The sequence below is a fragment of the Zonotrichia albicollis genome, chromosome 8 (assembly GCF_047830755.1).
Source record: "Zonotrichia albicollis isolate bZonAlb1 chromosome 8, bZonAlb1.hap1, whole genome shotgun sequence".
NCBI lineage: Eukaryota > Metazoa > Chordata > Aves > Passeriformes > Passerellidae > Zonotrichia > Zonotrichia albicollis.
The window spans coordinates 26,979,804-26,992,700 of record NC_133826.1 but is presented as its reverse complement, the minus strand read 5'-3'; the positions used below and the strand labels follow the sequence as shown (position 1 = coordinate 26,992,700).

At 47.7% G+C, this 12,897-nt stretch overlaps 1 protein-coding gene across 3 annotated transcripts in view; it reads right to left on the bottom strand.

The window, feature by feature from the left end:
• PAPPA2 (pappalysin 2) overlaps positions 1–12,897 on the bottom strand; it is an 89,063-nt gene that overhangs the window by 28,771 nt on the left and 47,395 nt on the right. For 2 of the 3 annotated variants that reach the window (XM_074546334.1, XM_074546336.1), the window contains exons 14-15: positions 3,907–4,078; positions 1,576–1,753 (exon numbers count right to left, since the gene is read on the bottom strand). In XM_074546334.1, coding sequence (XP_074402435.1) covers positions 1,576–1,753; positions 3,907–4,078 — 350 coding nt within the window. The remainder of the gene's footprint in view (positions 1–1,575; positions 1,754–3,906; positions 4,079–12,897) is intronic. The other variant, XM_074546337.1, reaches the window with a different exon arrangement.

The following is a 12,897-nucleotide window of genomic DNA, read 5'->3' as shown; positions in this document are numbered from 1 at the left end:
GCCAAAACTGCACAGCTCTGGGTGCCTGCGAGAGTGCCCAGGACTACATCACCTACATGATGTGGATGATGGATAGTTGATGAGCAAGGAAAACGCTAGATAGTTGATGAGCAAGGAAAACGCTGGATTGGAGTGAATGGGACCATTCCTAGTGAGAGGTTTGGATCAGCATGTTTGTGGGGCAGCCAGGCTGCTCTACGGTTCCTTCAAACATCCCTTTCTTTTTACAGAAACACTTTTGGGGCCAGAGACAAGATCACATCTCTACTCAGCACCTGTGCTTCTGATGGGTCAAGGCTGCCAGGGGTCATCTCCCCACCTCCAAGAGCCACACAGCCACATCATCCTTTCCTTGCCTACTCTTAGCATTTGTCAGTATTGACAGCTTGCTTGTAAGGATGCAAGTCTTTGGGGAGAGCAGGCACAGAGAATGTCCCTGCCTCAGTGGCTCAGTGGTGTCACTGGACTCCAAGAGTTTCCCCCCATGGCTTGGCAGCCTTGGCTGAGCACCTCCAGCCATCATGCTGGAAGTCACCCAGGGGCCCATGGAGAGGACCCCTTCCCACAGAGGCAGCCCATGGCAAACTCCCAGGGACTGCAGCAGGACCAAGAGGCAGCTGTGGGTGCAACATCAGATTAAAGCTCTGCCTCAGTTGACTAACCCAAGGCAATGGGCATCAGTTCACGCAGAATTTGTGTTGTTGACATTTGCATGCTACCCATTGATCAGCCCACTCTGGGGATCTGCCATCATCCTCCCTGTCATGAAATGGGACCTTAATTCTCTGATCTCTGCAGTTTTTGATCCTTAGATTTAAGGTTTTTCTTTTACAATAAGTAAACAATTCTCATACATTTCAGCTATAAATGTCTCCATAAAGTAGGGCACCCATTAAAATGATTTGTTGTATGTGATTTTTTCACAGCAAAGGCACTGGTGGAAACTCACAAAGTCCCAATGCTTGAAGCTGTCAAGGCAATTACCCCTGAAATCCCATCCAGCTCAGCCCCTGCATAGACAGAACAGTAGCTCTCTTTCTCTGACTTGGCTCAAGAAATTCCTGTGGCTACTGATGGAGTCGTCAGAATGAAAGCCAGGCCATGGTGTGTCTGGGTGGTGAACATCTCCCAGACTGCTCTACAGCTGTGGGCATCAGTCTCTACGGCTTCATACAGCCCCAGCCCCCTGAACCACAGGCTTCCCCACAGCCACCAGGCACAGAGCCACTGCTGGCTCTCTGAAGTCCTCTCTGTCTGCCTGCATGTTTCTTGTCTCCATCACTGTAATACTGGAGGCTGGACCAGTTATCAGGAGAGGACATCACTACACCCTGAGGTGGATGGATCAGGACTGCCTGCCAGGGGATGGGAGTCAGGGGGAATTATCCTCACACCAGGATGTCTCTGTTCCAGGGGGAGGGATACCCATCATTTTGGGAAGTATCTCAAGATCTCATCCAGCTGGCAAATCCAGGACAAGTGAGAAATTCCAAATTCTGTTTGAACTGCTTGGGACAGGCATGGAAATGTGGCATCACAAAGGGTGGTTAAATGTGTTGACACTCCAGAGCATACCTTGAAGCTTGGCTGGGGGGATGCAGGAGAAGGAGCATCTCTGCAGGTAGGTGGTCCCCAGAGGGCAGGAGAACTCAGCATAGTACACGAGGGACTGGGCAGGGACACGGCAGTCAACAGGGTCACAGGTCACAGATCTGTCCCACCGTCCCCAGCTGCACGTCAGCACCACCTCCTGCTGCAGAAAAAGCAAAGCTCCATCAGACTCCTGAGGAGAGCTCTGATCTACGGCTGGGCCACCACAGCAGAAAGGTCCAACCAGGGTTCAGGATGAGGAGAGCGCTCCAATATTTTTCCTCCCCCTTTCTCCCCACTCTGGACAGTGAATCACAAAGCCCTAACCAGTTCACAGGGAGATGTGTGGGCTGTGAGAGCAGGAAATGTGCCTTGGGGTAAAATCCAGGCACTGTGCATGCTACATTGTCTGGGTGGTACCAGCCCTCATCAGGGATAAAAGGAAAGTCCCCTCAAGATTCACTGAAACCTCTTGAGCTGAGCTATTTCCAGCTGGATGTGCTGCAATTTCCTCCCCTAAAAGATCAAGTCTTACTTCAACTGTTGTCAGAGAGCTCTTCTGTTGATTGTTTTTCCCTAAATGTACCAATTCCCTCATGCCTCAGCCTACAGACCTCAATGAAATCATACAACCTCATTTACAAATCCTAATTATACAGCCCTTCTTACTCAGAACTGCCCAAGATCAAAAACCACGATGATCCCACCACTAAATATGGTCAACACGTGCTACAGACTTCATCAAAATTGAGGGGTGGATGATGGTTTGCTGTGAGCAACCTGGTTTAGTGGAAGGTGCTCCTAGCCACAACAGGGGGGTTGGACTAAGTGATTTGTTAAGGCCCCTTCCAACCCCAACTGTTCAATGATTTCTATTCCCAAACTGCAAATCCCAGCCGAGCAGCCCTCAGCCAGGTTCCTGATGTCCCTTCATGGCTGGTACAGTCACACTGCTGGTGCAGGTGAACACATGACCTATCATCTCAACCAGCAGGTTTTGGTTGGACCTGGATGTGGTGGCTCTGAAGGACATCACTAAATTTCAGTCTGACACTCCCAAGTGTGCAGCAGAACTAGCTGGAGAGGAGCTCAGGAGAAGAGCTGTGTGCATTTTCCTAAATAGGCTCACAAGCTAGACACCACTGTAATACCACTGGAGGGCTCAGGGCAAGGCCCTTGCAAGCTGCCCTCTGCTGTGACAGCCACTTGGTAGAACTCTGTTCACAAGTTTCCCATCTCACTGCCAGACACAGGAAAGCTGTCATCCCAGGCAGATTCATTTTGTGTGGTTTCACTATGGAGAATGGGAACATTTTGTTTTCCCTGGGCAGGCCCAGTGGCCATGTAATTAACAACTCCCAGTGAGGAGCAGTGCATCTCCAGCTGCCCTGCTGCACTTCCCAGTGCCCACCTCTCCTCTGGCCAACACTGCAGCATGGGGAACCTGCCTGCCAGGTGTCACAAGCAGATCTCCAAGGAGAGGAAATGTCACCCTCCTGACACAGCCCAACTCACTTCTGTCTGTCTGCCTCAAGCAAGTTCACATTCTGGCTCAGGCTGGCATGTAACACCAGCTCAGGCCCAGAGACTCCTGTTCCCCCCTCCTGAAACAGCCCAAGGACAGGACACTGTGTGCCTACCCCCCTGCCAAGGTGACTGCCTGGACAAAGGCAGTGCAGCTCCCAAGGACACATCATCCCAGGTCTCCTCAGTCAATAGCTAAGAGCTGTGCTGGCTCCTAGCTTTTATGAGGTAACCCCCAACCCTCTGGAAAGTGGGACAAACTCTTTCACGGTGACCCCTGTGCCATTATTGCAACACAACACAAAGGAAGAAAAGCTCTCCATGCTCTCAGCTGCCTCTAAATATAGTTGCTCTGCAATGACTTCATTTTTTCCTGAGCCACTAACTTCAGCTTTAAGAGAGAAAACATCCCAGGGATGTTTAACCCTCCAAGCAATGCCCATCTGGAGAGCAGAAATATCCACCTCTCCTTCTGTTGGAGTGCATCAGCTTGACATGGGACATGCCCTGCAGCACCTTTCAGCCTGGCAGAGCTGTGCTCTGCAGACAACAGTGGACTGGGAGAACTAGCACTGCAGCAAGGGAAAGAGAGGGATCTCCAGAGCAGAAACACCAGCCATGAGCACAGGGGTCCTGCACTGGAGTTTCATTGAGCTGGGATGTGTTGGGAAAGCAGCAAAAAGTTTGGGGCTGGAGGAACAAAGTGTTCTGTGCTCTCTCCAACCACCTCAGGGTGGTTAAATCTTTTTTATATAAGTCTTGGTCCCATGGGCCATCCTGAGGCCCACTCACCTGCATGGAGCCCAGCCTCTTCCCACCACTGGAGTGGAGGACAAATCCCTTTTCACAGGAGACAGCACACACCATGTGCCCGGGGCCATCCGAGCTGCAGTTGAGGCTGGCAGCGTGAGCAAGCAGAGGCTGCGTGCAGGTTCCTGATCCCTCACAGGCACCGTGGGCACAGCTGTGGAGAACAGACAAGGGATCAGCCAGGGGTCCCAGGGCTACTGCAGCAAGGCAGGGCTCTCTCCAGGTGGCACTTGTGTGGAGTGAATGCTCAGCAGGTCACAGATGCCTAGAGATGCTCATCTATCCCTCACAGCTTCTCCCAGGCTTGCAGTCCCCTGACAATGATACCAGAGACTTCATCCCAACCCCAGCCCACACCTTCCCACCAACCACCACCATCTTCTTTCAGGCTGATGAAAGGAGGCACAGCTCAACAACATTCCAAAATTTGTGCCCCCTGCACACAGGTTTCAGGGCAGCTGCTGCAAATTCTTTCACTAGCTTATATTTCCAGAGTGTGCACACAGCCCGGCACCAAAGGGGGGCTCACTGCAGGTAGGTCAAGAGAACAAAAGGAGGGAGGTGACCAGGAGAGGGGAGGCAGAAGGAATACCTTTGTATACCTTTAGAATCAGGTGTGTCAAACTCTGTACAGAACACTGGAGAATCCACAGATGATTCTCCAACTGCAAGGAAAGCTAAGAGGAAACCTCTGCAAATATTAGGGGATAATCCATGAGATGTTCTTCAGATCCTGCGCAGTCCCCCTTCACATCCATACAGCTACACCACAGCCTGTGGTGGAAGGGAGAAGCTGGATGTACAACTGGCTCCCCAACCCCACTCCTGTCACCCTCCCCCTCTGCTCTGATGGTTTTCAGCACCTCTGCTCTTCTCACACGCCAGCACAGCACCCCAAACCTGTGCAGGCTGATGCCAGGCTCTTTGGGATCAACACCATCTCAGCACACACCTGTCCAGCTCTACAGTCTCAGCTGTGGCCACCAAGGTGAGACGTAGCTCAAGGGAGGAATAACCTTCCCCTCAGCACCAATGCAAGTTACAAGAAGTGCCAGGAAAGTCTGAAATGCATCACGCATTCCTTGATTTGCAAGGCATCACCCACTCCTCCTCCTCACTTCAGCAGCTTCCTACTGAGGAGCAGTCATTAAGTACTGACTATTTAAGCATCACAATTCCATCATGAGAACCAGTGTGGGTCAAGGGGTTGTGATCTCCATCAGTGAAATGCAGCCCATTGATTAATTACCTGGGATGGAATTAGGAAAAGATGTAGGGCAGTACAACAGCTCCCACGCCCTGGTTACCCACCAGTCTGGCCTTATCTGTTACCAAGTGAGAAAGGTGCAGCACAGATCTCAGCCAGGGACAGAGGTGCTGCACTCCAGGCAGTAACTGGGGAGAGAAGGGAGGCAGCTGTACCTGAATGCCTCTCTCTCCTCTGCTCCCTGCTTGGCACAGGGCTGCTGCTGTTTTCAGGCACTGCCTTTCTCCCAGCAAGGCAGAGGCCTCTGCCTCCAGCCTTTACTCAACATTTCCAGCCAAGGATGCACAGAGCTAGAAATACCACAAAAGACATGCATACAAAAAACAAAAAAACAACAAACCCCAAAAAAGCCCAGCTCGGTGCCGACGCAGACGTTAAGGGAACGCAATGTGCTGTTGACTCTGGACAAGTCTAGCGAGCCAAAGGCATGGTGGAAACCTGCAGGCCACAGCCCTGAAAGAGCCGGTGGGCACAGGAGGGGACCACAAAGGAGAACAAGAAGAAAGGGGCTGTTTTTTCAATGCAGACCTGTTTATGAAGTGAGAAATGGTTTCAGGGCAGCTGCTGCAAATTCTTTCACTAGCTTATATTTCCATTTGCTTCCTTTTTAAAGAATTTGTTTTATGAGTGCAGCATTTGTCAGGTCATTAGCTTCTGAGGGCATCTGTTACCAATTGTAGCCCTCTCCCCTCCCCTCCCGCAGTCACCTTCTCTGGGCAGTTGCTCTGCTCCCTGCCTGTGCCCCTGGCTCATACTTGCTCCCATCCCCAGTGATGGAACCACTGTCCCGAACTTCCTTGTGTGGAAGGAATACATGTCCTCTTTCCAGCCTTGCTTCTCCATTCCATCTCCTTCCTTGTCAGCCATGGGCACAGCACGGAAATGCACCTTTCCACTAGACCAGGTTGCTCCAAGCCCCTCCTAACTGGCCTGGAACACTTCAAGGAACGGGGCAGCAACAGATTCACTGTGCCAGGCCCTCCCCACCTTCACAGCTGATGGTCAGGGTGCTGAGTTCTGGGGCATGTGCCCATCACAGCACTGGGGATATGCCAGGGTGTGCCCTGGCACCTTCCAGATGCATCCAGGCCAAGTGCTTGGCTGGAGTAGCCCTGCTGGTGCTGATGGAAAGACAGCACGTTGTCTGGGGCAGCCCTGGCAGCTGGGACAATGCTGTTATTAAATAAAAATTAAATGAAGCGCTAATCCTTCTGAGTGCTACCGGGGACGTTTTGGTTTTCCACCAGTTCAGAAATGCAACCAGCAGTGTGGTACAAAGTAGATCAAGGTATCAGCAAGTTTCTTAAGGATTATAAATACAGAATATTACATAGGGTAGTTATGCATAAGAGATTGATAACTACAGGTCATAACAACAAAATATTTTTATGTACATCACATATATATATATGCTCATGCACATGTTCTGTATGTGCATATAGATATATTCTAGAAATAACAGAAAAGTTTGGGTTAGAATAATGACCTTTCTCTTTGCCCCCAAAGATGACTAACTTAGCACTGTTTTCTCTGTGTTTAACAACACACCTAGCCCTACAAATACCCACTAGATTTTATTTTGGAAATGATCTGAGCCCGATCAGCTCAAGTTCTGAGAAGCTGTGCTGATCCTACACCTTGCTTTGAAGTCTGGTGCTGCTATTCCAGACCTGAAAAGGAGCTCACATCACTGAAAGCTGTCTGATTTTCTCAAATATGTCAATAATCTTTAAAAAATGTATACCAACCCTACCAACAAACATTGCCTTGCTTGCTCCCTTTGTCAGCACTGTCACTGCTATCCCTGCTGTACTTGGGGCCAGGACACTTCTGAGCCTGATGGTGAACAAGTGCAGGTCAAAGGAGAAAGAAGCCCTGTGACCTGGCCCCATCATGATCCACATGCTATGCCAGGGCTGGGGTAAAGTGATGGAATAAATCACAGCTCCCAGGCCCTGGAACACCCTAACAAAGGCTGGACAAGGCAATGGTGCAGTTAGCCCAGTTCTGATCTCAGCATGAAGGAGCTCTTTCTGCTTTTGATGATAAATGAAATTCCTGTATCACAGCTGCAAACTCCTGACTTCTGCCCATTTCTGATTCAGACCATATAAGATGTGGGACAAGCCAATATTTTTTTACTTTTTTTCTGCCCGAGACATCAAAAAAAATTTCCACTTCCATCCCAGCATCTTTTGAAGCTCAAACTAATGATTTGTCAACAACATTTTTACAAAATACCAGGGTTTTTCTCCTAACTTATTTCATGTCAGCACAAGCCTGCACGATGCTCTGGGCTCACCAAGTCCCATAACTTATACATCAAAGAAAGTTTCAGGTCTGGAAATCTGTGAAATTCTGCCTGGTGATGGCCCTAAATGCTCCAGAACGGTAAGAGCTTTGTTCTGAAATGGGAACAATTCTATAAACTAGAGTAAAACTTTTCCTTTGGGATCCTTCATCCTTCTAGAACAAAAGCAGGCAGCCACTACCAGCAACAGAGCATGTGAAGCCAGTGGTGGCAAAGCTAGTATGGTAATGCTGCTTTGTTGTTACAAATCCCAAATTCCAAAAAGCTGAATTTTCATGTTTTACTGCAACTACTTAATGCATCACAGAAAATACTGATGGATTTACCCACATCAAACTAAGCCAAGTCAAAAGCAGTGCAGCTGTCTGAGCATAATAAATCATCTATACATTGCTGTGGTGTCTACTCAGGTTTTCAACCCCAAGATTGCTGCTGAAACATCCCTTATCATCGAGCTCCAGCTCTTTACAGCGGAAACTTGTAAGTTCTTCTCATGGTGCAAATTTTTGGGAGAGGGGGTTATAGGAGATGTTGACAGAAAAGTAAAGGCTTTGGCCACATCTCCTGAAGTTAGAAGTCATCCCTGCACATACTCTGGTGGAGTCTGCACTCAACATCAGTGAGATAAAAAGGTGTTTACCCCAATGCGGTCTAGCAGGAGAGAATAGCTAGGAAATGAGAAAAGGTGTTTTGGAAATACTTGGGAATGTCTCCCTCCAGGCAGGGTGAAAGGTCTCACTTTTCCAGTAAATCTGATGGCAGGCATCCTTGTGGCAGCAGGCTGCGTGTACAGACCCAACGGTGGTGATGCTTCTTGATCACAATCTGCACTGAGGTTGCCATCTCAAGAAAAGGTGTTTGCTTCTCTACGTGACTCCAAAAGAAACTTGGCAAAAAGTACCATCCCTGTGAGTCATCTGCTGTCATCCGCTTCAGAGACAGGGGGAAGGCACCAGCAAGACATCAAATGACCTGCTGGCCCCTCCAGAGCCATAGTGGAAAGGGGGAAAAAAAGAAGCAAGAGCACATAATGTATTTCCAGACAGTTCCTTTCCATGTTTTTTTGTTGTTGTTCACTACACCAAAATAGTTGCATGGAAAATGAGGTTGAATGGGATGTCAGGTTTGGTGTAGTCACCTTCCCAACCTCAGCCAGGACAGCCTGTACCCAAAGAACATCTTTATCCATATCCCATCTCCACAGGACCACACTCCACCTCATTTTCTCATCTTGTCCAGAGGAATTAATTTCTGAGCCATCCGTCACCATGAAAGACATAAAAATAGCAGAAGGATTTCAAAAAGGAGCTGGAAGCAGAAGCCATAGCTGGGCTTCAAGACTTAAGCTGTAAGAATTAAAGTGGAAAAAATATTTACCATGACAGAGAGGAGATAGTGAGGGGATCTGACATCTCTGTGCAGACACATAGACACAGAAAAGTTGTCTGTCTGCTGGCAGGAGGCAATCAGACCTTTCTGACAAGGATGGAGCAAAAGCAACAACTTTCATCTTGAAATCAGAGGCACCTTCTCAGCAGAGAGGGTTACTGGATATGAGAATAGCTCAGCAGGGGTGATGGTGTGCTCATCACCTCCTGCAGCTTGTGAAAGGAGATAAGAGAACCCTCTGAAGGATGCATTTAATCCAGTGCCTGTGAAAAATCCCTGTGCCCTGTGTGACATCAGGAAGGGCAGGGCAGAATGGGGAGACTGGATTTCTGCTGCAGAAAACCAAGGGCTCTGCTGGCAAACCTGGGGTCTCCCAGTGATCGCTCCCTTCCTCACTGGACATGGGAACTCAACTGGTCTGTGTTGGAACTCACATTCCCTCAATGTATCTGTAAGGTGACACCAAGCACCCTGTTTGAAAGCTGTTCAGTTACTGTGTTGGACTCAAGATCAAACTGGTGAAAAATCTGTGCTGGGAGATATTTTTTTCCCTAGCTACTCTCAGGGAAAGGCAGAAGACATCTTGAGCATTCCCAAAAAGCCCATATATAGAGCACTAATCTCAAGAATCTTATTAGACTGCAGAGAGCTAATGGGATGGGGCAGTCCATGAAATGGTGTCTGGCCCTCCAGGGGGTACCTGTGACACCTTCCAGCTGGACATTAATCTAAATTTTAGTTTAAATTAACATTAATAACATATTCTACAGCACAGTCTTGGCCACCACTGCCCCTCAGCCGGTCAAGGGACGTGCGAGAGGTCAACAGGCTTTGATGCTGGAGGAGAAGCACCTCTAGAAGTCTCAAAGGCAGAGATGAGCCCATTCCCCAGGAAATGTGGTTATCAGGATCCTGGAAACACAGAATTATTTAGGCTGGAGAAGCCCTGTAAAATTAAGGCCAGCCATTAATCCAGCAGTGCCAAGGCCACCACTACCCCATGTCTCCAAGTGCCACGTTTACATGTGTTTTAAAATCCCTCCAGAGACAGGGACTCCATCCATGGGGCACCCTAAGCCAGAGGCAAAGAATCAGGATTTTACAGTCCCTTCCAACCCAAACTATTCTACATTTCTGTGAAATAAGACACCAGCATGTCTACCAGGGTGCCCATAAATCTTCATGCCATCAGACATGCAGCCCATAAATTAAACCTGCATAAATTTGGTGCCTGGAAGAAAGAAAACAAACCAAACAAAACCTGTTTGGGAAACAGCCCTCTCTGCTGAATAAAGTTTGTAAATTGAAAACATGTAAACAACTCCCTCCTGGATCTGATTTCCCCTCCCTCACCTCAATTTTTCATACTAAAGGAATCCAAACCCAACTCCCCTTGATGCCTTACACCCACTTTTGCACTTTTGGGGAAGCAGAGGAGAGTTTGCACATAGGAGATACAAACACAAAGCAGATCACCTATTGTAGCACCTTTCCTGTGAACCCACCCAGGCATTTCCCAGCATATGTGAACATAAAATCAAACACACTGAAAATAAAAGCAAGCTAAAAATACACATAACAGAGGAAATGAAAAATGTTCCCCTGGTTCAGTGTATAGCCTGCACCAAGCTAAACAGGAGGGACTGTGGCTCAGTTTAAAAATGCAAAGAAAAGGATGAAAGCCTGAAGCTTTGGGTCTCCTGGGTGGAAATGTGTTAAAAGTCTGATTTCTGCTTGACCTCATAAGGTTGTGATTGGGAGTAGAATGCACAGACAAGCCCTGATCCGCTGGCAGAGACAGCAGAGAGGGTTCCTGGGGATGGCAGTGGGGACACGGCACTGCTTTGCTCTGCAATGCTCTGCCAACCTTCAGCACCTCAAAAGGTGACACTTCCTTCAAAACAAGTGTGTACTTTTCTAGAGGCAAACACCTGTTGCACCCTGACCTGGAGAAAGCTGCACTTCATCAGCAGAAACCATCTCTATGCTTTCCCCAGCCTGCAAAGCACGGCAAGATCCTTCAAGATGAAAGATGCTACAGAAATACCAACCTGTCACATATTTATTATTTTGGCAGTGAGCATTTCTAGGCTGAAGGCAGGAAATCTCATTTCTTTGTTGCTTTTGTTACTGTCCTTTCTCAGGTTATTTTGGGAAAGCCCTCGCCCGCACGTACTGTGTACATGAGGCTGCTGCGTGCACACGGTCAGTCCAGCTCTCTGCTGCAGGAACATGCATGTCCTGGGCTCTTTCACAGTCAAATGTCTCCCAGCCTCTCAAGATTTTCTATTCCTCAATTTTTATAGGGGATTTCGTCCCCTGCTCACCACCAGAATCCACAGGTTATTGCAGTATTTTTACATACTATCTCCAAAAGTAATGCATTGCAGTATTTTTAAAGGTTAACAATTAATTTCATATAACCACCTTATATAAAATTAATTGTTAACCTTTAAAAATACTGCATTACTTTTGGAGATAGAATAGATTTTTAAAATATAATAAAGGGGGCATACTTGAATGTTTCCTGACTTAACAAAGGAAGATCCTTTATTTTTAGTGTGGCTACTCGAGGCTGTAAGCCTAACCTCCCCACCCTGAATATTCAAGACTTCAATTCTGAAGATCAATACTCTAAATAGAATTTTCTACTCTGAAAACTTTGGGAATCTGATTTACTTTGAGTATTTGCTAAGGGCGCACACATAACCTGCAATTCCAGCATACTGCTGTGAAGTCAAGGCCATGGGGAGCCTAGGGGAAGGCAACAAGAGAAGAAGAGACACAGGAGACACAAGGATCCTGCTGTGGCCCTGGAAAAGGGAGAGACACAGCTTGGTGTGCCTTGGCAATACAGGAACTGGCTTGTGCTTCAGCTATAATGCGACTTCTATGAGGAAAACATCTATTTTCCTCTCTATTTGCCCCTATTTGGGGATCTCCTCATCCCCAGTCAATGCTCAGCTGCGTCCAGTGAGTCTTTTCTTCCTTGCAGTCACTTCTCAGGGGAAGGGGGAAGCTCTCAAGCAACAAGAATGCAAGATTATTTTAAGGGATGAGAAAATGTAATTGAAAAACCACATCAGTTGGCCACAGTCTTAGAAGCATGTGGGTACATTGCTGTAACAGCTACCAGGAGGAAACACGCTGCATTTCAGGTGAACACTGATCTTTTAATGTAAGGTTGAGAATAATATTTATATACTGACTCACTAAGATTTATGTTTCTGTATAAATCACACATGCACTTTAAAAAAAAAAAAAAAAGTAAAAAGCAACTTCAGGATATTCATGGCTTCCAGAATTCTACATAAATCAACTGTACCACAATCCCACAGGCTTTAAGACAAACACACACTCTCATTTGTTATCAGGGATGTTCACCCTGATGATCCAGGCCATCAACAGAAAGAACATGACAAGAACAGTGATGAGATGACCCTAGACAAAGCCCTTCTGCGCTGAAGAAACCCAAAGCTCCAGCAAAGCTCAACTCAAAAATCAGTATTCCCAGTGGTGTGGTTTGAGTAACTGGCTGAACTGGAGCCCTGGATCAGCACTTTGTGTAGCTTCAGGGAGCCTGGGATCTGAAAGCAAAGCCAGACCTGGCAGATTTGAAGTGCTGAGGCCTCTGTTGGCATTATCACCACGTTCAGCAGGGCAGTGTGAGACTCTGTGAGGGGCCTGGATGGACTGGGAGCGAGAACAGAGAGGATGAGGAGAGCTCCATCCCCACCTTCAGCAGCATGGGGAAGACTGGAATGGATGGAAGTGGAGTTTGTAAAATAAGTGCTGAAGAAGCTTCAGCTTTAGCAAAAACTCCCAGTGACAACTTCACAGCCATTTTAAAACTCCTCTTGGTTTTCCCACCAGGAATCAGTCCTTTGGCACAGTTTTCTACAGATGCAGAGGCCATGCACAAAATCTGGTTTCTGCCTTCCCGTTCCCTCCAGCAAGATAAGCAAATCAAGACAACACAGCGGATCTTCCAACAATACCTCAAAAT